Source organism: Macaca fascicularis, chromosome 2 (assembly GCF_037993035.2).
Source record: "Macaca fascicularis isolate 582-1 chromosome 2, T2T-MFA8v1.1".
In the NCBI taxonomy this organism is placed as follows: domain Eukaryota; kingdom Metazoa; phylum Chordata; class Mammalia; order Primates; family Cercopithecidae; genus Macaca; species Macaca fascicularis.
The window spans coordinates 105,395,997-105,420,501 of record NC_088376.1 but is presented as its reverse complement, the minus strand read 5'-3'; the positions used below and the strand labels follow the sequence as shown (position 1 = coordinate 105,420,501).

Sequence of the window (24,505 nt, the reverse complement as noted above, 5' to 3'; positions counted from 1 at the left end):
ACATTCACATACACTGGCAAATACGCACAAACAAGTTAGTATCACAGTGTCACCTTCATTAAACCATCACAAATATTTTTAAAAGACTTTTAAAAAATAGATGGAGGTTTCACTAGTTTGCGGTACTAGTAACTTGATAGAACTGAAAAACAGGAGGTGTATTTATTTATCTTGAATACTAATGTTTGAGGAAAAGCAAGTTTGATCACCAAAGGATAGGATGGAGAAGTAGAGAACCTGGAGGGGACATTTGGGTCCTTTAGAGAGTGGTAAAACTAGTTCTCCTGATTACCATCACTTGGAAATGTCACGCTTTTCTTTTTTATTAGCTTAAGACAATACCTGGCATAAGGTAGATGCTCCATAAAGACAGAACTACAGAGGATGTTTTGGAATTGACATTTGGAGTCAGTGCACACTGCTTTCCTTTAGAGGAGCGTACAGTTTACTCGGCTCCCAAAAAAGTACCTTTCTTATTTTGCTTTGGGGTGTTTCTATCCTGTCTCTAACTGTTTTGGTATCTCATTGACTGTCTCTTTTTGGCCTCAATGTCTTCATATCTTGGCTTATGGTTCTCGTTGGAGTTAACTGTTAAGAGCCTAAGCCCTGGTCTCAAATTGATCTTGTAGCCTTTCCCTATGTCTGTCAGGGCTTTGTGCCCTATAACTCTTTTTAAAAAATGTTTTAAAATTAAATATTTCAAATACTTACAAAAATATAGAAGATAGAACAATTAACCTCTCTACATTTGTTCCCTGATTCCCTTTGTGGTGCTTGTGGTCTCATCATTGGCCAGGCAGGCGTCTGCTGTAGAACCCATAGTGTCTTCTGGCAGTTGACCTGGCCCTGCCATTGGTGCTGGGAACTTAGTAGCTTTTCTGTGTGTGTGTACTTTTCCAGGGGCTTTCCACATTTTTACTCCCCAATGGAAGGTGTGGAGAAATGGGTCAAATGGACTGTGTAGTATCTGTTGGCTGGTAGCCTAATTTTTCTTTTTGCCTCCTTTGTGTTTTTATATCACTGCAGTTTCTACATGTATATTGTGGTGATAATTATTCATTCATTCATCCATTCCAGACATGGTCTTTATTCTTAGAACTTATATTTAGGTAGTGGAAATGCAAAATCAGTAAAATAGAGAACAAAGAGGTAGGTTTCCTAAGAATTTAAAAGAGGGAGAAAGTACTTCCAGCTGGACAAGTCTGAGAAGGTGGATTTGAGACAGTCTTTGATTTGGATTTGGATGTGGGGAGATCAGAGGAGTGACACTGCAGACACAAGTGAAGAATGCATAGAGGTACAGAGATCAAGAGTAGTGTGCATCCTGGGAGTCTGAGATGAAGAACTGAGATGCCAAATAAGGTTGCATCCCTAGAGTTCTTTGGAAAAGAGGTGCATTGGTATCCTGTTATCATCCTATCAAGTAAAGGGCCTGGTAGTAGAGGATCCTGTCAAGTAGAGGATTTGTGAAATAGGATGTGTGGACACATCCTGTTGGAAAGACTCATCTGAGCTGTAATGGCCACCTCACTAATCCCTAATTGCAGGGTTGCCACTCACAGATATACAAGTTATGCCCTGAACAAGCACCCTGCAGAGTTATAGATAGGGCTAATACAGCCAGACTCTGCCAGCAGAATTGGTGCAGGCCTGTTTCCACCAAGAGAGACATCCTTTTCCAATTTGCCCAAGGCACCATGAGGGTTCAGATCTGTTTCTTTCTGTTTCTTAATGGTATTCACATATCATGGCCAAATATTTATAATCTTACTGTAATATAATTTGCTAAATGATTGCCTTTAGCCATCTGTAGGGACTCAGTCATCACTTTGAACACTGGCTCTATGTCAAACATTTGCAGAAATTCAGAAGGACATGATCTGGAGGTTTCATTTTTGCCTTCTGCTCTCCTTGTCACCAGCATTAGGTTAGATGCTCAGAATCTCTCCACCTTCTTCTATCTCCTCGCAAGTGAGGATATGGCAACTAAACTGCTTAGTGCCTATCTCCGTGGGTGACCTGAAGTGCACAGGTCACTGGACCTCAATCCTTGCCGCTTCAGTATCTGGTGCTTCTTGTCTCTTTAGGACTGTCTTGCTGTGTCTGTGTCCTGCTACCGGTCATTACTATTGTTGCTCCTGAGCCCTCTGGTCCTGCTTCCGTTCTGTATTCCTTTCCCCATCATCCCAGTTGGCTTAATTCTGGAAAGGGAGAGACTCATTAGAGAAAAATAAAAAGAGAATTACAAGTGCAGAAAAGGCAGGGAGGATGATAAGGGGAGGAAAATTGGGAGTGATGTAGCAGTAGAGGCCAGGGAAATAACAATAAAAGCAACATTTGCAATTATAGTGGGAATGAGGGTGAAAATCCCTAAAGTGGGCATTTCACGGGTGGGGGTATTTCTGGCACTGTCATTTGAGCCTCAGTAACAAGGTGACCTTGCTTTCTTCAGGTGTCCTCATGACTTCTCTTGTGGACCATGTCCATGATCTTTTTTGCCTGCGTGGTACGGGTAAGGGATGGACTGCCCCTCTCAGCTTCTACTGATTTTTACCACACCCAGGATTTTTTGGAATGGAGGAGACGGCTCAAGAGTTTAGCCTTGCGACTGGCCCAATATCCAGGTCGAGGTTCTGCAGAAGGCCGTGACTTTAGTATACAGTAAGTGAGCATATTCACTTTTTCAGAATATTAGCAAAATTTGGATTATTTTTAACTACATGTAGTGGTAATCTTATGCTGATAACATTGTGTATTAAAAGTAGATCTAGCATCAGTGGTCTGAGGTCATGTGTGTCCACAACAGAATCATGAAAGAAATGGGTTTTCTTAGAGCCTCGGGGATGGTTGCTCCAGCTTTTTTTTTTTTTCTTTTGAGATAGAGTTTCGCTGTGTCACCCAGGCTGGAGTGCAATGGCACCATCTTGGCTCACTGCAACCTCCGCCTCCTGGGTTCAAGCAATTCTCGTGCCTCGACCTCCTGAGTAGCTGGGATTATAGGTGCATGCCACAATGCCCAGCTAATTTTTATATTTTTAGTAGAGATGGGGTTTCACCATGTTGCCCAGGCTGATCTCGAATTCCTGATCTCAGGTGATCCACCCGCCTCAGCCTCTCAGAGTACTGGGTTTACAAGTGTGAGCCACCACGCCCAGCCATGGCTGCTCCAGCTCTTAACTTCTGTTAGTGGAGTGCCCATGAGCATTGGGAGATCTGGGTTCATGTCTTTAGTTTTGTAGTTTTTTTCCACTCAGATGCAGGGAAAGAGAAAAGGTAAGGGGGGAGGAGATACTGGATTATAATGTTGGGGAGGGAAAATAATGAGAGTTAGAAAGCCAAGAAAATAAGAAAAAAATTTCATTTATACTTTATACTTTTGCTTTTTAATTTTTTCACTTTTTATGTTTTAATTTTTCACTTTTTAATTTTTATTTATTTTTTTGAGACAGTTTTGCTTTTGTGGCCCAGGCTGGAGTGCAGTGGTGCACTCTCTGCTCAATGCAACCTCTGCCTCCTGGGTTCAAGTGATTCTTCTGCTTCAGCCTCCTGAGTAGCTGGGATTATAGGCGCTTACCCCCAGGCCCGGCTAATTTTTGAATTTTTTAGTAGAGACGAGGTTTCACCATGTTGGCCAGGCTGCTCTTGAACTCCTGACCTCAGGTAATCTGCCCACCTTGGCCTCCCAAAGTGCTGGGATTACAGGCATGAGCCACTGCACCCGGTCATTTAAAATTTTTTATTACATGACAGGAGCAGGGGAGTGAAAAATAAGTGAGAGAAGGTCTCTCTTCTCAAGGAACTTAAAGTCTAACGAGGTAACAAGAGAAATATATAACTAACTACAATACAGTAGGGAAAATGCTCCATTGGAAGTAGGAATCAAGTGATTACAATAATCCTGGTTACAATAAGTGATATTATTGAGTGTTTTCTATATGCCAGGCACTATTCTGTGTTTTATGTGGCTAATGATATAGGTAATAGTGTTACACCTGTTTTGCAGAGGAGGAAACTGAGGTAAAAAAAACTTAACTAAGGTTACACTGTTAGTAACTGGTCAGCCCAGGATTTGAATGCAGGCAGTTAGGCACCAAAGTCTGCTTCTTATGGGTTATAAAATTTCCTGTTCTAGAACTCAGAGCAAGAAGCAAGTCATTCTATGGAGGCATCAGGGGCAAGGCAGATTTTAGAATATGAAAATGGCTTGTTAGAGTTTATGTCTATTTTCTTTTGTATCTAGACCTTTACTTAGCAAGTCCCTTTTGCTCTCCTTATATTTTTATTTTTTATTTTATTTTTAGAGACACGGTCTCAGCTGGGTGCAGTGGCTCACGCCTGTACTTCCAACACTTTGGGAGGCTAAGGTGGGAGGATCGCTTGAGTCCAGGAGTTCAAGACCAGCCTGGGCAACAGGATGAGACCCCATCTCTACAAAAAAATTAAAAATAACCCAGGTGTGGTAGGGTGCACCTGTAGTTCCAGCTTACTTGGGAGGCTGAGGTGGGAGGATTGCTCAAGCCTAGGAGGTCAAGGCTGCAGTGAGCCATGTCCACACCTTAGCCGTCCAAGTAGCTGGAACTCTGTCCCCCAAACTGGGGGGACAGAAACCTTGTCTCTAGATAGACAGGTAGATTAGTTAGATAGATTGATTGATAGATAGCCTCCCAAGTAGCTGAGTCTACACACCACTACCCCCAGCTAATTTAATTTTATTTTTTAGAGACAGGGTCTTGCCATGTTGCCCAGGCTTGTTTTGAACTCCTAGGCTCAAGTGATCCTCCTGCCTTGGCCTTCCAAAGCCCTGGGATTATAGGTATGAGCCACCTTGCCTGGCCCCCTTTTGTTCTCCTTGAATAGTGAATTTTTAGTTGACCTGCTAAGCTGAGGTCCTTTTAGGGGAATTCAGTCTCAGAATTATAAAAACAAAAGGAAAAGTCCAGCCCTGACACCAGGCTAGGTGGTAATGTCAGGCTAGAAGGGCCATGTCCTGAAGGGGGTGACAAATAATAGGCACATGCAGCTGTCACCTGGTGATGTGGGCTCTGGATGTTCAGGAGCAAACACTGAGTTGCACTTGCCCACATGTGCAGGCCCTTTCTCTGGGGGCCTGAACATGCTGTCCTTGATGGTCTCTCCTTTACTATGCTGTGATTAGCTGATTTGTACTGTACTTCAAATAGGAAAGCTTTTCTCTGTTGAAAGCTATTTTTCACAGAAAAAAGAAGTCTAAGACTTCAGATTTAAATCCTGGATACTTCAGTAGTATTTTGGAAAAAGGAATAAAAAATGTTCTACTCATTTGTAATTTTGAATTAAATATTTACCATTATTTTTGCAGAGGAAACAGACTTTCTTTTCTTACAGGTGAGCAGTACCATAGCGTTTAATAGTTAAGGAGTGTGTTAGTTCCCTACGACTGCCATAACAAATTACCACAAATTGGCTTCAAACAGCAGAATTCATTCTCTCACAGGTGTCACAGGACTATGTTCCCTCTACAAACTTTAAGGAAGAATCCTTCCCTAACCTCTGCTACTTTCTGGCAGTCATTGGCAATCCTTGGTTTTCCTTGGCTTGTAGATGCCTTACTGCAGTCTCTGTCTCCATGGTCGCATGGTCTTCTTCCCTATGTCTCTGTGTCCAAATTTCCTTTTGTATAAGGATACTAATCATTAGATGAGGGCCCACCCTAATCCAGTATGACTTCATTTTATCTTGGTTACATCTTCAAAGACTCTATTTCTTTGAGTTAAGACATCAGTAAATCTTTTCAGGGGGACACACTCAACCCACAACAGGGTTCCTCTTTCAAATAGAAACACATCCATCCTAGAGTGGCTAGACCCTGTTGAAGGATTTCTTCCATAAGGAGGAGAGTTGTCCTTTTTTTTAGATTGGAAAAGTTTTTATGTAGGGAGTTACAGTTTCAAAAAGATGGTAGGACAACATAACCTTAAAACCCTCCTACTGAAAACACCCAGAAATGAGGGTAAATACATATCAACCATTACTTTAAATATGTAGTTAATCTTGAAAGAAAGAAATCCTAAGATGCTAGAAATGAAAGGGGGGCAGAATATTAAGGTAGTAAGTGTGTGAGCAGACACTGAGGCTCCTGGCATTCAGTCACCGTAAAATTGGGGCTTGGTTTGGGCTTACATAGGATGGAGTGTCAGAACAAGACCCTTGTGGCTGGGTGCCGTGGCTCACACCTGTAATCCCAGCACTTTGGGAGGTTGAGGCAGGCAGATTGCTTGAGCCCGGTGGTTTGAGACCAGCCTGGGAAACATGGAGAGACCCCATCTCTACAAAAACACAAAAAATTAGCCAGGTGTGATGGCGTACAACTGTAGTCCCAGCTACTTGGGAGGCTGAGGCGGGAGGATGGCTTAAGCCTGGGAGGTTGAGTTTGCAGTGAGCTGAGATTGTGCCATTGCACTCTAGCATGGATGACAGAGTGAGACCCTGTGTCAAAAAAACAAAACAAAAACTCTTGCATAAAGGGTTTGCATAAACTTGCATAAAAGTTCTTGTCAGGCCACAACCTAATGAAATGGTGATAGGTGAGGGAAATAGTTTTCCCATTGATACAGGGTAACTCACCTCTACTTGGCTTTGTGTGGGAAGGAAAAATAAATTTCACCTAAGAAATTGAAATGTTGTTGTTGTGCCTTGTAAAAGATTGAAGTTGGAGTGTATACTCCTCAAAGTCTAGGAACTCCTAAGCCAAGGTTGAAACATTGGTATTGGTCCCAGAGTGATGACACTGCTGTGGTAGGCAGCCAGAGCAAATGCAGAACCACACTGGAAGAAGTGTGTCACAACTCGGGCCTCAGGGGATTCTTACAAAAAATGTCCCATAGGGATGAGCTCTCAGCAAAACACAAGAGGAGACATTCCACAGTGATTGGGAGTCAGTAGACACACAGATAGGTGATCTAGAGCCCCCGTACCCTGAACTTGAAATGATAGCATGACAGCTCAAAAGGGAGTAGAAAAAGAAGAAAAACTCTATTTATTTTATGAGACCAGAATAACCTAAATACCATAATCAGATGAAGACAGTATAAGAAAGGAAAATTATAGGCCAGTCTTATTTGCATAGACACAAAAGTCCCAATTAAAATGTTAGCAAACTAAATCCAGCAGTTGATGAATATGTAGGAACTTAGATCCAACAAGGGTTTATTTTAGGATGCCAGGATGATTTAACATTAGGAAATCTGCTGATGTAGATTAAAGAAGAAAAACGTTTTCTTAGTATATGTGGAGAAGTCTGAGGCTAATTCCCCCTAATAGAATATGCATCCCTCATGCATGAATAAATAAGTGATCACAGGCTGTCATTGACTAAGACTGCTAGACATTTTAAAGGAAGTAGGAGAAAGACAGTGTCAGGAATAGGTCAAACTGAAGAGACAATATACCCGCAACAAATAGCTACAGGACTGTTTAAAGCCAAGCAAGTGCAGAATTGAGGTAAGGTTGTGTCTGGGTGTGGGATGGGAATACATGGGGCTGTTTCCTGGTAATACAGATGTTGCCGTTTTGTTTCAGTTTTTCTTCTTTCGGGGATGTGGCCTGCATGGCTATCTGTTCCTGCCAGTGTCCAGCAACCATGGCCTTCTGCTTCCTGGAGACCCTGTGGTGGGAATTCACGGCTTCCTATGACACTACCTGCATTGGCCTAGCCTCCAGGCCATACGCTTTTCTTGAGTTTGGTTTGTAACCCTCTTTCATATTTATTGTTCTCTTCCATGGTGTTATATGTGTAGAATTTACAGTTTAGGTTTGGCTTTGACCATCAAGGAAAACCACTGGAGATGCAAAAACATGTCACTGAAGAACAGACTTGTACCATGAGATTTCATAGCAATTGAAGTGGCCCGGAAAGTGTCAAGGTTTCATACTCTGGCTTTTCATCTCCACAGAGCCTGGAGGCAGGGTGGAGGAAGAGTGAAACATGTAGGTTGTAACCCACAGCTCTCTGAAGCTGGGGTCAGCAAACGATGGCCCATAGGCCAGCCACCTGTTTTGTAAATGAAGCAGAACACGGCCATGCTCATTCTTTCACATGTTGTCTGTGGCTGCTTTTGCCCTACGACAGCGGAGTTGAGTTGTGACAGAGACCGTGTAGCCACCATCCTAAAATATTTACTAACTGGCACTGTAAGAAACTTTTGTTGACCCCTGCCCCAGAGCATTACTACTGAAAGGGTGTTTATACCATCAGGAGGTAAGCACAGAAAGTGAGAACTGGTGTTTAGAAATTCTTATGGTAATTTGACATTCCTGTGATTATTTTTTATTGCTTTTTTTTAAATCAAAATATCAGTGTGTGATGGTTTGGAAGAAAAAAACAGTTCCTTGACCCAGAAGTTTGCTCTGGAAAATGATACTTCTTTTGTAGGCTCTGCCAGAAAGGCCTTGTCAAGGCTTAGAGACTTTGGAACACAGCATGATAATCATAGTATGTGCCCTATTTTGGTCAGGTGTGGGTCATTTTGAGCTCTTGGATGAAGAGGAATGGAGGTGGGAGTTGGGGGACATTCTTTTTTTTTTTTTTTGAGACGGAGTCTCGCGCTGTCACCCAGGCTGGAGCGCAGTGGCCGGATCTCAGCTCACTGCAAGCTCCGCCTCCCAGGTTCACGCCATTCTCCTGCCTCAGCATCCCGAGTAGCTGGGACTACAGGCGCCTGCCACCTCGCCCGGCTAGTTTTTTGTATTTTTTAGTAGAGACGGGGTTTCACCGTGTTAACCAGGATGGTCTCGATCTCCCGACCTCGTGATCCGCCCGTCTCGGCCTCCCAAAGTGCTGGGATTACAGGCTTGAGCCACCGCGCCCGGCCGAGTTGGGGGACATTCTGTGCTCTCCGTGTAAACAGCTGCTGACTCTGTGATGTTCTTAAACAAAGGTGTGGCAACATTTATTATAAATGGTCAGGGGCAGAACCAGCACCTGGAAGTGTTGCCACTTAGACTTTCTGGCTACTCCTGCCACAGCCCTCACATTCCTTCATGTGTTCACTGGCTAGTCCATCAGGAATGGGGCTAGCACCCTCTTTTGGTGTCACCCTGGTAGGCAGGCTCCAGCCTGGTAGACCAGTGATAGACTGAGGGTTCTGCCCCTGAGTCTCCCTGTGAGGTTTTAGTCAAGCTTATGCTCTGGGCCGCACTTCTTTCTCTGAAGAGGGCTGCTAGTTCAAAACAGACCATAGTTGCGGCATCCCTGGGCTGTGAGTTGATTTGGAGCTGGGTAGACCTGTGTTCTTCTCTCCCCTCATCTCTGGATGTGCCTTCCTTCTAAAGCCATTTGCTTGATCTGATGGGAGCCCCTTCCCCAGCATCATGTTTGCTCATTGTTGAGTGGGAGTAGAATGAGTCAAAGTACACTGAGAGTAGAATTATACATGATTTTGCTTTGCCAGTGTGTATGAAACTTCACTTCAAGAACTGTTCAGATTCGATAATGGATTAATCCTAACATAAATTTAAGAATTAAAATGAATACTTTTCAAATATGTAATCCTAGTTTGCACAACATTTCATTTATAATTTTTTTCAAACAAGCCTTTTTTTGAGTTAATCAGATCAGGAGTAACTGTCTCCATTTTTCAAGCTTAGAAATATTCTGTAAATTGCCTAGGGTTGTACTGTACTATCAGAAGTGGTAAGGGGCTAAGACGCATGCCCCTTTCCCCTGACTCATTGCTGAGGTTCTGTGATGCATTATTGCCTTTTTAGTCAATCACATTTTAATTATCCTGCTTTGAAGAGATTGATCAGACAGTGTTCATATTAGCAATCATTTGACCTTTATGTTTAACTTGACACTTTTCAGAATCTGGCTGATTTATTAGCTCTTGGAAATGTGAACTTCAGCTGGGTGCAATGGTTCACGCCTATTATCCCAGCACTTTGGGAGGCTGAGGCAGGAGAATCCCTTGAGCTCAGGAGTTTGAGACCAGCCTGGGCAATACAGTGAGACCTTGTCTCTACAGAAAAACAATTTAAAAATGAAAAAAATTAGCCAGGTGTGGTGGCACACATCTGTGGTCTCTGCTACTTGGGAGGCTTAGGTGGGAGAATCACTTGAGCCCGGGAGGTCAAGGCTGCAGTAAGTTGTGATGGCACCACTGCACTGCACTCCAGAGTGGGTGACAATGAAACCCTGTCTTCAAAAAAAGAAATGTGAACTTCATTTTGTACATATTATCTTATAATATCTGTTCTGATGAAAATGTTTAACTTGTGTTGCTCTCTTTTTGCAGACAACATCATTCAGAAAGTGAAGTGGCATTTTAACTATGTAAGTTCCTCTCAGATGGAGAGCAGCTTGGAAAAAATTCAGGAGGAGCTCAAGTTGCAGCCTCCAGTGGTTCTCACTCTGGAGGACACAGATGTGGCAAATGGGGTGATGAATGGTCACACACCGATGCACTTGGAGCCTGGTAAGTGGCTTGTAGTTCCCTGATGTTGATGAAGTGATACTGTGTATTTCAAATGGACGTTGATTTTTTTTTTCACTAGAAAGCGATTTTTTGGGGAGAAGGAGTGGTGTAAAATACGCTGAGAAAAATATGGACCAATCCTGTTTCTTGGTGGCTGTTATAAAACTTTGACTACAGGCCAGGCGTGGAGGCTCATGTCCATAATCTCAACACTTTGGGAGGCCAAGTCAGGTAGATCACTTGAGTCCAGGAGTTTGAGACCAGTCTGGGCAACATGGCAAAACCCCATCTCTATCAAAAATATAAAAAATTAGCCAGAGGTGGTGGCTCGTGCCTATAGTCCCAGCTACTGCAGAGACTGAGGTGGGAGAATCACCTGAGCCCTGGAGGTCGAGGCTGCAGTGAGCCGTGATCGTGAGCCACTGCACTCTAACCTGGGTGACAGAATGAGACCCTGTCTTAAAAAAGAAAAAAATTGACTATTATGACAGTGGATTAGTTTGAGGGGAGGCTATTGTGATGCAATTCAGGAGTTGAAGAATGACTTGGCAGGTTATTTTCTTTTTTGTTTTCCTTCTTCTTGTTTTTTTTTTTTTTTAAATAGAGACAAGTTTTCTCCATGTTACAGCCCAGGCTGGTCTTGAACTCCTGGGCTCAAGCCATCATCCTCCTGCTTCGGCCTTTCAGAGTGCTGGGATTATAGGTGTGAGCTACCACGCTCAGCTGGCAGGTTATTTTCTTAATTAGGGTGAAGTCTACAAGTTTATTATTTTTAAATTTTATGTATTTATTTATTTATTTAAGTTCAAGTTGTTCTGACAGAACTACAAGTTTAAATGTTATAAAGAAGATTCATTCTCTTTTTCTGTAAGTTACTTATTGAACTGTATAGATTTACATAATATATATAATATATAATATATATAATATAGATATAATATTATATATATAGAGAGAGAGAATCCTTGTCATATTATTTACTGAAGTGTTGTAAATCTGAAACCCCCACTCTTCTTGTTGGAGGGAGGACAATGGGGATGAGAGCGTTGGGCAGGGGATTGGAGCCAAGGCTTCTAATGTTCTCACTGTCTGGCTCTCTCTGAGACCTGGGATCTCCCTCTATCCCTGTGGATTTCAGAGACCTCATCTGAAGAAAGAGGTCTTAATGAACGTGATCACAGTGCCCTGACATTCCATGACTTTGTCATTAACGTCATTAGCCACTCAATGCTTAGCACATAACAAAGCATGATTTTTTATATTCCTGTTTATATTACATACAATTAAACTAATATTTAATTAAATTGGATATTTACATTCTAAGAATTCTATAATGGCATAAGAGCTGAATCCTTTGCTAAAAGAACTGTCTACACTATAATAGTCTTAATTATTTTGTTTTTAACTGTTTTATGCTAAACTCGTTTCTTGAATTTTAAAAGTGATGTATTATGTTCATGGTTTTGGCTTAACTTTGTGTTTTAGTTTAATGTGTTTCAACCAGTACTTGAACTGGCTCTCATTCTGGTCAATAAGTGGTTCTAGTTTATATTGAGAATAAACTTAATTTTTGTAAAAGGAAGACTGGGTAATTGAGCTCCAAGCTTCTCACTTACCATATATGAATGCAGGCGTATCTTTGTAATGTATGTTTTGTTTTTTAAACACTTAGACAAGAGGAGCAAATCCAGAAAGTGTCACCTTGCCCGTCTTTGTAGGACATTTTACTGTGATTTGATTTACCCTATTTTCCTGAGGCTAGAATCTTTACAGGTAGCATATTCTGTTCTAACAGTAACTTTTAATTGCTCAGTGGAAACTCTAACACACTAACAATAGGCATCAATTGGATTGTGGCTAGGTATTTGTGTGTGTGTGAAATATAAGGGTAAGAAAGGAGTAGAGCAAGAGAATGGGAGGGACACCATTTAATTGTGTGAACCAAAATCAATTTCAGTGGTTATCTTTACAGAGAAAATGAGCATTTGTTCTCATTATAGTTCTAGAAACAGCTTGTAACCTGAATAATCAATGTTTCCCTCTTTCCAGTTATTTTAGGATTTTAAAAATTGCATTTGCTGTGAATTGCTCTAGAAACGCACATGACATCGCATATTATTATTGTCAGAGAAAGAGGACAAGTTGAATGTTGAGGCATATAATAGAAATGCTTTAAACATTTGACAACCAATTACAAATAAAGCCTTGGTTCTCTTTGGTAGTATAAGAAACTGTTTTATTTACTTATTTATTTAATTGTTTTTTGAGACAGGGTCTTACTCTGTTGTCCAGGCTAAAGTACCGTGGTGGGATCTTGGTTTACTGCAACCTCCACCTCCAGGGCTCAAACTATCCTCCCACCTTAGCTTCCTGAGTAGCTGGAACTACAGACACACACCACCACACCTAGCTAATTTTTGTATATATATATATTTTTTTATAGAGATGGGGTTTCACCATGTTGCCCAGGCTGGTCTTGAACTCCTGAGTTCAAGTGATCTTCTCACCTTAGCCTCACAAAGTGCTGGGATTACAGGCATGAGCCACCATGCCTGAACTCTTTTTTTTTTTTTTTTTTTTTTTTTTTTGAGACAAGGTCACTCTGTTGCCTAGGCTTGAGTGCAGGGGTGCAATCATGGCTTACTGCAACCTCAACTTCCCAGGCTCAGCTTCCTCCCACCTCAGCCTCCCTGGACGACAGAGTAAGACCCTGTCTCAAAAAACAATTAAATAAATAAGTAAATAAAACAGTTTCTTATACTACCAAAGAGAACCAAGGCTTTATTTGTAATTGGTTGTCAAATGTTTAAAGCATTTCTATTATATGCCTCAACATTCAACTTGTCCTCTTTCTCTGACAATAATAATATGCGATGTCATGTGCGTTTCTAGAGCAATTCACAGCAAATGCAATTTTTAAAATCCTAAAATAACTGGAAAGAGGGAAACATTGATTATTCAGGTTACCAGCCTCCCAGGTAGCTGAGACTACAGGTATGCGTCACCATGCCTGGATAATTTTTTGTATTTTTTTTTTTTGTAGAGACAGGGTCTCACTATGTTGCCCAGGCTGGTTTTGAACTACTGGGCTCAAGTGATCTGCCGCCTGTCTCAGCCTCCCAGAGTGCTGGCATTACAGGTGTGTGCCACCGTGCCTGGCGCAGAAATTGTTTTAGGATTTTTCAACCTAATCCCTGTTGACATTTTTGCATCAGATAATTCTTTATTATGGAGGCTGTCCTGTGCATTCACTGTAGGATGTCTAGAAGCATTCCTGGCCTGTATCCACTAGATGCCAGTAGCAGCCTGTCTCTAGTTGTGACAACCAGAAATGACTCCAGACATTGCCAGATATCCACCGGGGGGCAGATTGCCCCTGGTTGAGAACTACTGCTTTAGATAGAACGGAAATTAAGCACTTAAAAAACCTGTACTTGCCTGGAAAAGAGCCTTTTTCTGGAAGAAACTTTACTCAAATAGCCACATCCATTCTGTCCATCATTTCTTGCCTTTTTTCCCTCTAACTTCTGCTGCTTTTACAATTAATATGTTTGTAATTCTGTGTTTAACATAGTGAACCTATCATTAGTGTAGGTCTAGTTAATGTCTTTGTTTATTTTTCTTTCATATAGAAATTACTTTCACTAAACACTTGTTTTTTTTCATTGTGAAGCTCCTAATTTCCGAATGGAACCAGTGACAGCCCTGGGTATCCTCTCCCTCATTCTCAACATCATGTGTGCTGCCCTGAATCTCATTCGTGGAGTTCACCTTGCAGAACATTCTTTACAGGTAACTTTTTTTTTAACAGTTTAAATTGAAGGACATATGATAGAAGAAAGTGATAGGTATACATTTTATCTATAAAATTGAGGTTTTATAATTTTTCAAAACTAATACAAATTTTATTCTAAATTTTATTCTTTGTAGTAAGTTGAATGAATATGAAAGTTGCTCTTTTATGTCTATTGTCCTAAGAGACCAGAGGGGCCTGCCAAGATATTGGTAAGAAATGGAGAATTTGCTACAAGGACATTAAACCACCCTGTGACTCTTGGGACCCCAGGAGTCACTCTAGGGACTGGATTATTTACCCAGGACAAAAGTTTCATTCTCTGATTTTAAGGTTCAGGCTCTTTTTACCCTGAGAAAAGGTTGTCCTGTAATCTGATTTATATAATACAGATGCCACCTTCCTTGTGTCTTTATCGAAGAATTATATATCACTAGGAAGTTCCTACACGGGTCTGCTCATTTCAAAGGAACTTACTATTTCAGTGCTTTTTAAAAATAGTTTTAAAATTTTGAAGTATTTTAAGAAGTATTTTAAGAAGGTATAGTCCGGGTGTGGTGGCTCACACCCGTAATCCCAGCACTTCTGGGAGGTTGAGGTGGGTGGATCACTTGAGGTCAGGAGTTTGAGACCAGCCTGGTCAATATGGTAAAACCCTATCGCTACTGAAAATACAAAATTACCTGGGCGTGTTGGTGCATGCCTGTAATCCCATCTACTCAGGAGGCTGAGGTGGAAGAGTCGCTTGAAACCAGGAGGCAGAGGTTGCAGTGAGCCAAAATTGCGCCACTGCACTCTAGCCTGGGCGACAAAAGTGAAACTCCATCTCAAAAAAAAAAAGAGAAGTTATAGAACCATTATTAGCATCAACAAATAGATATTACTTTTAAAGATAGAGTCACCATACTCACACCCATGAATATAGTGCGTAAAGTCTGACGCATGACTGATGTTGAACCTCAGGAGACTGATGTAGACTGACCTCTTTGGAGAATGGCAGCAGGCCTATGTTATGAGTGGTAACTGGCTGTTACCACATCCTGTCTTTGATCAATGTGTGTTATGGTTTCTACTCTTATTGTTTATGATTGCTCTTAGCCAGATACTTACCAACTGTCTGCTTGTTTGTATACATTAGAATAAGTACCTGGCCAGCAAGATGGTTAAGACATAGTCCCTGCCTTGGGGGCTCTCATGGCCCAAAACCGTGTGTGATGGCAACCCTAAGGAGGCGGCAGTGCCTGGAGATGGGAGGAATTAGAGAAAGCTAGGGCTTAACAGATGCTTAGGTTTCTGAGAGGTGGAGGGATTGGCGGCTCATTCCAGGTTGAAGACTTAGCACAGTCACACGGGGACAGGAGGCACATGCTGTGACCAGGCTGTTGAAAACAGTCGTATGCTAACCCTGATCTGGTGCATAAACAGGAACTTGTGTCTCACCCAGCCAGGGATTTTGTACTGTCAACCATACCAGACTGAAGGCAGAGTAAAGTGCTTTATGGTGCTGTGTTTCCTTTCTTCTAAATATCCCTTTCCTTGTGTTCCTTGTATTTGTTTTAGGTTGCCCATGAGGAAATTGGAAACGTTCTGGCTTTTCTTGTTCCTTTTGTAGCCTGCATTTTCCAGGTGGGTGAAATGATATTTTGGTGAGTGGATTAAATCCATGACCTTATTTTGTGCTTCTGTTCATCTATCAGCAAGTTTCTAGATGTGATTTTTGTTCCACCAAGGTCATGGTTCAAATCATGGACAATACCAAGCCCTTAGTGGAGGACCTTAGGCCCATTCTGCCCAGTCCTCTCATTTTACAGAGGAAGAACTTTGTGCTCAGAAAGGGAAAGCCCCTTGTTCAAGGCCAAGGGGCTATTGACAGCAACAGAACAGAAACCAACAGTTTGGATTTGACTTCCCAGAAGGGAGGGATGAGATTACGTGGGGATTGGATTAGGCCTGACTAGTGGGTGGCAAGATATTGCCTTATTGCCTTGTGCTTATTATTAGGACAGTCCAAGCACAGGAATGTCCTTCTATAAAACTAGCATCTGTGTACTTGTAGTTTTTAATATATAGAACTAGGCCAGGCATGGTAGCTCACACCTGTAATCCCAGTACTTTTCAAGGCCAAGGTGGGAGGATGGCTTTAGGCCTGGAGTTTAAGACCAGCCATGGCAACACAGCAAGACCCCATCTCTGAACTTTTTTGTTTGTTCGTTTGTTTTTGAGACAGAGTCTTGCACTGTCACCCAGGCTGGAGTGCAGTGGCACAATCCTGGCTCACTGTAAGCTCTGCCTCCCAGGTTCATGCCATTCTCCTGCCTCAGCCTCCTGAGTAGCTGGGACTATATAGGTGCCCACCACCACGCCCGGCTAATTTTTTTTGTACTTTTAGTAGAGACAGGGTTTCACTGTGTTAGCCAGGATGGTCTTGATCTCCTGACCATGTGATCTGCCTGCCTCGGCCTCACAAAGTGCTGGGGTTACAGGCGTGAGCCACCGCGCCTGGCCTCCGCAAAAATTTTTAAAAATATATATATATATACATATATAGGACTAGGTCAAAGAACTGCTGTTTTTTGTTGTTGTTATTGTTTTAATAGTAATACCTTCTGACTCAAACCTGTTCTTTAGCAACTGAAGCAAACATTAGAAAATTAACTAGAGGGTTTTGATTAGTTATTTTCAAATAAGCTGTGTACTAAGGGGTGGCATAAAGAGGCGCTTTTGAGTCCCTCATAGGCAGAGTTAATTCTAGTGAAAGCCTGGCTCTAATTCTCCTTCCTTGTCCTCCATATGGACTAGGATTTTAGCACTCTCTCTGAATACATATTTTTTTCTCCCTTTTTTTTTAAATTAAAATTTCTGTTCTTAGGACACTTTCCTTCTCTTCCACATGCATTCTAGAATGGTTTATTCTTAAGAATTACCCAGGCCAGGTGCGGTGACTCATGCCTGTAATCCTAGCACTTTGGGAGGCCAAGATATGTGGATCACTTGAGGCCAGGAGTTTAAGACCAGCCTGGGGAACATGGTGAAACCCCATCTCTATTATAATAAAAATACAAAAATCAGCCAAGTGTGGTGGTGCATACCTGTAGTCCCAGCTACTTGGGAGGCTGAGGCATGAGAATTGCTTGAACCCTGGAGGTGGAGGTTGCAGTGACTGAGATCATGCGACTGCATTCCAGCCTGGGCAACAGAGAAAAACATTGCCCAGAAATGCAAAAAAGAAAAAGCATTACCTGATGGTGCAAAAAGAAATTTTCAACCCATGAAAATGCACTCAGTTTTTAGAAAACAAGTCTCCAAGACCTTGGACATAGCCATTGGCAGTTTCCTAGAGCTATGTTTTAGGACTGCAGGGATTGTACAGTTCCACCCCATTCCTTCAACTGTGTTCCTAGTTGGATAGCTCACTCCCTCCCTCTGTAGGTTGAACCTTTGTTGTATTGATCCATGTTCAGTGATGTCCTTTTTTAAAAACAAAACAAAAAAAAAAACAAGAAAGCATTGGACCAAAATGCTGTTTCTACCTTTTGCAGAACAAGAATGGCCCCTTTTATGTGTGATAGTCATACACAAAATGCCAGTCACTCTCCCTGCTGTGAGACCTTTCCCCGACTCAGAGATGCTTTGGAAGACATGATAAGGAGGGTGCCCAAGGGAAGAGTGGTACTCAATGTAGTCATGGCTCAGGAGAAACCAAAATAGTAAAAGCATGGCTTCCTCTCACCAGCTTGCTTGCCTGTCATGGCTCCCTGAAGGAAAACTTCACTGGGAGACCAGTCAGTCACGTTAGGGTCCCCTGGTCTGGCTGTCTGCAGCTTACCTGGGGCTCTTCTTTCTCTACTGCCAACAGTCCGGGCATTTCTGTCTATTTCTTGAACTTCTCTCAGATGTGCCATGCACTAATTCTTCCTGTGACATCTATTTCACTTTCCTTTAATCTTCCAAATCCTCACTTTTATCCAATAATTAACAGCAGCCTAACCATCGGTTCCCACTTTACTGTAATGAATTCAGTTTAATCAGCTAATGTGAGGGAAATGACACTCTTCATGGAAGCTGTGGGAGGTGAATTTTGCATATGATCTAGTAGCCATTTTATCTCTGATTGGAATTCCTCTTCTGGTCTCATTTCAGTGTTATTTGTACCTGTTCTACAGTCCAGCCAGGACTATGAAGGTGGTGCTGATGCTGCTCTTTATTTGCCTGGGCAACATGTACCTGCATGGGCTGAGGAACCTCTGGCAAATCCTTTTCCACATAGGAGTGGCTTTTCTGTCTTCATATCAGATACTAACAAGGCAGCTTCAGGAGAAGCAGTCTGACTATGGAGTATGAGGATGACACTGTGATGAATGGATTCTTTGATTTTCTTTTGAGGATCAGTCTATGTTTCTCTTTCTGCTTCTCTACTTTACACTCCAGTTTCCATCCTTTTCAGCCAACTGGCCTGAAAAACCAGGAATTGGGGATGTTAAACAGTTGCAGTGGAAGTCATGAAGTTGCTTGATACCCAGCCTTGGTTCTGTGCCGAGCATTACTGCAGGATCTCCAGTTCAGCACGTTTACTTAGGACAGCTGGATCTGGGGGCTCATCCAGAAAGAGCTTTATTGGGAGAGAAAAGGAAATATGTTGGTCTTTTAAGTTCAATGATACAGTAAACCACTTGATTCAATAACACTGGTTTTAGTAATTGGCAGTTGTCTCCAAGGAACCACTTTAAAATCCAAATCAGCTTTCAGTCTAAATATAACTTGGTTCGTTTTTTTTTTTTTTTTTTCCAGTGGGTCAGTACAGGATGAATTAAAAACCTAAAAATATGGTTCTTAAATATAAGCTAGATAAATTTTGTTTACATTTTTTTAATATCTTAGGTTCAAAATACCTTTGGAATATTTAAATATATTTTGGATATAAATTGGACTTCATTTAGGGTGAGGGCAGACTTAAGCTGAGAAAATGGTTAAGAAATCTGAGTTAATTTATATGTAACCTTTTATGGTGGTGGCACTGTGTGGGTACAGAAAATTTTTATTTATTTGCAGGGTATATCTGAATATTTTAAAAATTAATTGAATAACTGGTACTACTAGATGATAAGTTTATCAGCATGAGCAGAAATGAGAATTTCAGGATTACTTACAATTGACCACAACCTGGAGTAGGTAAATGAACATGGATTCAGTGGCACCTTACAGATCCGCTTGGGAGAGGCTGCTGTCATCAGCCTTTTCAGTAGAGCTGAGTGCCTGTTGTTTTAATGATGATGACTACTGTGTACCTGTTTGCAGAGTGCCTCCGAAATTAATTCCTCCTCTGTACCTTTCCCAGTCATCTTAATTAGCTTGAGGGCCTAATTTTTTATGAACAAGAGTTAAGTAGCTGTTAACTTTTTAAAGCTTGATAGAGATATAATTAACACATACTCTGGAAAGTTACTGTCTTTCATTGTCAAAAAATTGCTTGATCACAGTTTTCCAGAATATGGTTCTGGATAAGATCCCTTAGGTCTCCCAAAATTTCAGGCTGGCTTGTTTAGTACCACTCAGGAGGCCATTCTGGGAGTTTGTTCTTTGGATTGTTCTTGGTAGAAGTCTGGAATCTGAATAGTTCAACCACAGTTGCATGGAACGCTTTGAGTGTTCAACTGCATTATGTGGTCTTGATAAATTTTTTAAAATCCTATTTTGATAGCTTTTAAAAGTGGAAAACCATTACAAGAGTTGAGTAGATAGGGAATGTAAGAATGTAGTTTTAGAAAATTATATTTGGTTATCATTGGTATATTGTTACTGAGCTACCTTGTTATCATTTTAAGAAAGATAAGTTTATATACTGGGAACTATGTTGGGAAAATGTTGCCATAGTAACTCTATTTTTTATAATAGAATTTTCTATTTTTGACCAAACATAAAATATCTGGATATGGCCCAGGCATGATGGCTCACACCTGTATTCCCAGCACTTTGGAAAGCCAAAGCAGGAGAATCAGTTGAGGCCAGTAGTTTGAGACCAGCCTGGACAACATAGTAAGATTCCTCTCTACAAAAAAAAAAAAAAATTGCCAGATGTGATGGCACATGCCTGTAATCCCAGCAGTTTGGGAGGCTGAGGCAGGAGGATCCCTTGAGTCCAGGAGTTTGAGGCTTCAATGAGCTATAATCACACCACTGCACCCCAGCCTGCATGACAGAGTGAAACCCTGTCTCTAAAAAATCTGAATATGAAAATTATATTGGCAGCATACTCAGACATAAACTCCAGAGTTGTCTCTCCACTGATTTCACATCTGCATAATTTTCTGCATACCCAGCAGGTGAATTTTCAGTTTTTCTGGGAGACAATTTTGAAGAGATGGTGAAATAGAATGGGAAGTTAAGGAGGGGAGGTAAATTGTTTTAAATGAGAAGAACAAAAATGTTTTAAAAGTCAATAAGAACACTTTGGGAGGCCGAGGCAGGCGGATCACAAGGTCAAGAGATCGAGACCATCCTGGCCAACATGGTGAAACCCCAGTCTCTACTAAAAATACAAAAATCAGCTGGGCACGGTGATGTGCACCTGTAGCCCCAGCTACTCAGGAGGCTGAGGCAGGAGAATCTCTTGAACCCAGGAGGTGGAGGTTGCAGTGAGCCAAGATCGAGCCACTGCACTCCAGCCTGGCGACAAAGCAAGACTCCGTCTCAAAAAAAAAAAAAGTCGGTGAGAACAGCTTAAAAATGGACTATTTTCTTTTTAAGCCTGTGTGGCATTGGGTTGCTGTGTAGACCTGTACCCGGGGTGCTTTGGGCATCTGAGCCTATGATCCATATTCAGTAGGCAGTAAAGAAATGGTCCTTGAAGATGAGTCCTTCCTGGTAATGCTTCCTGACCACCAAAGCACTACCGAAGATGTTACCCACACCAGGTTGAATGTGTGGATATCAGTTAACATCCACATGGGGTGAGGTTGACTTTTGCAAACAAAAGGGAAAAGATGCAGTAGAAAAACAGTACAAATAGTGACCACAAAAACATTGTTTGACTGAAATCCACCTAGCTAAAAGAATCCTCAGCTCACTGAAGGAAGAGACTGATAATAGGAAAGAAGTTCTGGTGATTTCATCCAAGGGAAATCCCCAGGCTTAGGTTTGACTTGGTTTAGGGTTGGAGGTTTATAGCCTTTTGTGTGATCCTTGATACCAGCAAACTGGTTCCAAATACCAGGAGTTATCCTCACTCCACCATGGACTCACTGTTGTTGTAGCACTTTTGTTTTCCCAGTAGTTAAATGCTACCTGTGCAGCTGATCTTACTGGGCTAGATCTGGGAATAGATGAAATAATGTTGAAAACAAAAACTTTAGAGGTGCCTTCTGGTATCAGATGCTGCAAGGCCTTGAGCATCAGAGTGTATTAAGTCCCATCTACTGTATCAGGGCCAGAGTGTGGCTCAGTGCTCTTAGGAAGGGTTTCTTAACCAAGGGGCCAGAGCCCAAAAGGTTTCCCCTTCCCTAATATCCTAATGAAGGAAACATGTAAATCTGTTTTCCCCTGTTAGGCTAGCCTTATTGTGATGAGGACTGTACCTGGCTTTCCTTTTCCTGGGTGGAGACAGCTGGGGCATATTCAGGTGGCATTCCCTCTCAGTACCAGAGGTCCCACTACCTGCAGCTGGAGGCATGTGACCATAAGCTCCTGGTTTTGCTTTTTGGGCTTGCATCCCTCCTTTCTGTGAACTCGAGAATGCTGGAATTAAAACATGTAAGCATTTTGATTAAATGAGCTTGAGCTCCTCTGTTCTTTTCTGGGTGCTCTTGTTCTCCAACTCTCCTGCCTCTTTCTACCTCTGCCCTATACACTCCAGCTCTGGAGACAGAGGCTGAAACGAGTCTCTGGAGGGATGAGAAAACCACCTTTAATTGTAACGAATGGGGTGGGTAGACGAGCTTCAGAGTAGGAGTAGATTGCACTGAGGTTCAACTCTCCCACCCATGCCTGGGAGTCAAGTCTTGGAGAGGAGTAACACTCTTGGTGGTCAGCACAGCTCAGAGTCAAAAGACAACAGCCAGCAGGCCAGCAGCAAGGCTGGCTGTGTGAGGCACAGGAAGCAGGGCATAGATAGGGAGCAGAGCTAGGGGTTCTCTCTTTGCTGGAAGATAGCAGCTGCCCCTTGGCATATGGGGGTTGCACACTGCACCTTGCAGCCAGGGCTGCCATTTGCTGTTCTGTGAAGGAGTTGGCCACTCATCGTAACATGCAGGACAATGGCCTTCTGAGAACCTACTGCTTGCTTGCACAGTGCAGCACAAGTGAGGACAGACATGGGTGGGAGCATTTGTGGTGATTAGATGTGCCTGGCAAGCCCCTGTTCAGACATTGCTCACATTCCAAATGGTTTTGTGTAGAATGTTGCACAAGTCTGGGGACGCTCTACCTGTGCACTGTGAGTGTTAATGATGGTGGAGAAAGTGAGTGTAGTTGTGCCCTTGAGAGATAAGGTGAGGGAAAGAGTGCACCAGTTAGCTAACCATCAGCTTGCTAGGCTCTTCACTGAGTCCTATGTCACAGTGCACAAATCATTGCCCATCAGGCCTCAGTTTCCTCATCTGGTAAATGGTGATAACATCAGTCTGCTCCCCCAGGGTGCTGTTATGAGGGTCAAAAGTGGTAGTGGAGGGGAATACTGGGTGAATCCATCATGTGTGAGAGGAGAAAGGCTTTACATTCACCTGGTACATGAAGGTTTTTCTGCTTCAGGCAGCACAGCACAGCCATTTCTTCTGGCCTTTACAAAAAGGCATTTTGTTATACTACAGTGTAAACAACCTCAATTTTTCACTCCAAAAGGTAGCAGCCCCTTTTCTTCCCACCCTGGACCTGCCTTTCACCCCCTGGGCACAGAGCGCATGGTACCATTGGTGTTTGGTTTATTCCAGGATCCAGGGAGCTGGTTCTGCTGGTTGGACCAAACCTCATGAGCCAGCCACCCCTGACCCAAATGAGGAGAGCTCTGATTCTCCCATCTGGGAGCAGTGATGTCAAACTTCTGTTGCTGGGGAAATCTCATCAGCAGGGAACCTGTGGAAAAGGGCTTGTCAGTAAAATCTGGGAATGGCTGGATATGGAAACATCTGCCCATGTGTGCTGATGGCAGAGCTGTTGCCCACAAGCGCCTTTTGTTTAGGGTAAAATTAACAAACCCGTTCTGTTCCTCCAACCCATGCTTGGTACATATAACCTTCTTTAACCCTTACATTTATATGATTCTGGGGTTGCTTCAGAAGTATTGTTTCATGAATCATTCATATGATTTGATCCCCCAGGATTCTATTTTGTTTAATGGGCTTTTCTATTAAGAGCATAAAATACTAGGCTGATTTAGTCAGGGCAAAACCATTTACATATTCATTTTAAATACTTGCTGTTCATGTTACACAGGCTTCTTATGGTTTTCTTGTAACAATAAATATTTTGAGTAAATAATGGGTACATTTTAACAAACTCATAGTAGTACAACCTAAACTTGTATGAAAGTATGTAAAAATGTTGTATAGCCATTTATATCTTATGTGTACATAAATGAGGTGGCTTCAGAAATGGCAGAATAAATCTAAAGTGTTTATTAACATGTGTCTTTGCACTTGTGTGAAAAATTCTGAGTTATGGATCCTTTCCTAGACAGTGTGATGTGGGCCTGACGTAATGGGAGGGGGTTGCTGAGAGAAGTGAAAGTCAGGTCCTCTTGTCCGGTGAGGCCTAGACAGGGGCAAGGGCTCAAATAGTCTTTAGCACTAATTCCCAACCAAAATAGCAGTCACAACAATGCCCTGGGGGCTGGGAGGCCTCCCCACTTCGCAGGCTCTGCCCTTGTCCTGCTGTGTGCAGCAGGCACTTTCCCTGCTCTGTGTTTTGGGCTCTTGTCTACTGTGAAGGTGAAGTTTCATCTCCCAGGACCAGCCTGACCACCGAATGGCCACCAGGGGGCACAGCTGCTGGCCACCTCCTCACGTTTCCAGACAAGGGAAGGTGGCCTTTTGCAAAGGCCGTTCCTATAGCAGCTAATAAAATTCCCAGAAAGGAAGCAAATGCACTATCCTCTCCTGACCATCCTCTAGACACATTGGGGAATTCACTCTCCAAGAGTCTCTGCACCATCTGTCCTGAGTCAGAATCTTATGGAGGAAGGCAGTGACTGCCAAAATAAACATCTGAGTTATTGGGTGCTGGGATTTGGAAGTTGGTAGTTTTCAGACACCATCTGCTTCAACCACGTTTT

The 24,505-nt window shown here is 42.3% G+C and overlaps 1 protein-coding gene across 3 annotated transcripts in view; it reads left to right on the top strand.

Moving 5' to 3' along the window:
- SEC22C (SEC22 homolog C, vesicle trafficking protein) overlaps nt 1-23,855 on the top strand; it is a 35,028-nt gene extending 11,173 nt beyond the window's left edge. For 2 of the 3 annotated variants that reach the window (XM_005546767.4, XM_005546766.4), the window contains exons 2-7: nt 2,453-2,661; nt 7,558-7,721; nt 10,272-10,451; nt 14,125-14,243; nt 15,805-15,870; nt 18,385-23,855. In XM_005546767.4, the coding sequence (XP_005546824.1) occupies nt 2,480-2,661; nt 7,558-7,721; nt 10,272-10,451; nt 14,125-14,243; nt 15,805-15,870; nt 18,385-18,585 (912 nt within the window). In that variant the 5' untranslated portion in view covers nt 2,453-2,479 and the 3' untranslated portion in view covers nt 18,586-23,855. Of the gene's footprint in view, nt 1-2,452; nt 2,662-7,557; nt 7,722-10,271; nt 10,452-14,124; nt 14,244-15,804; nt 15,871-17,783 lie in introns of all 3 variants that reach the window. The other variant, XM_045386435.3, reaches the window with a different exon arrangement.
- The last annotated feature ends 650 nt before the right edge of the window (nt 23,856-24,505 follow it).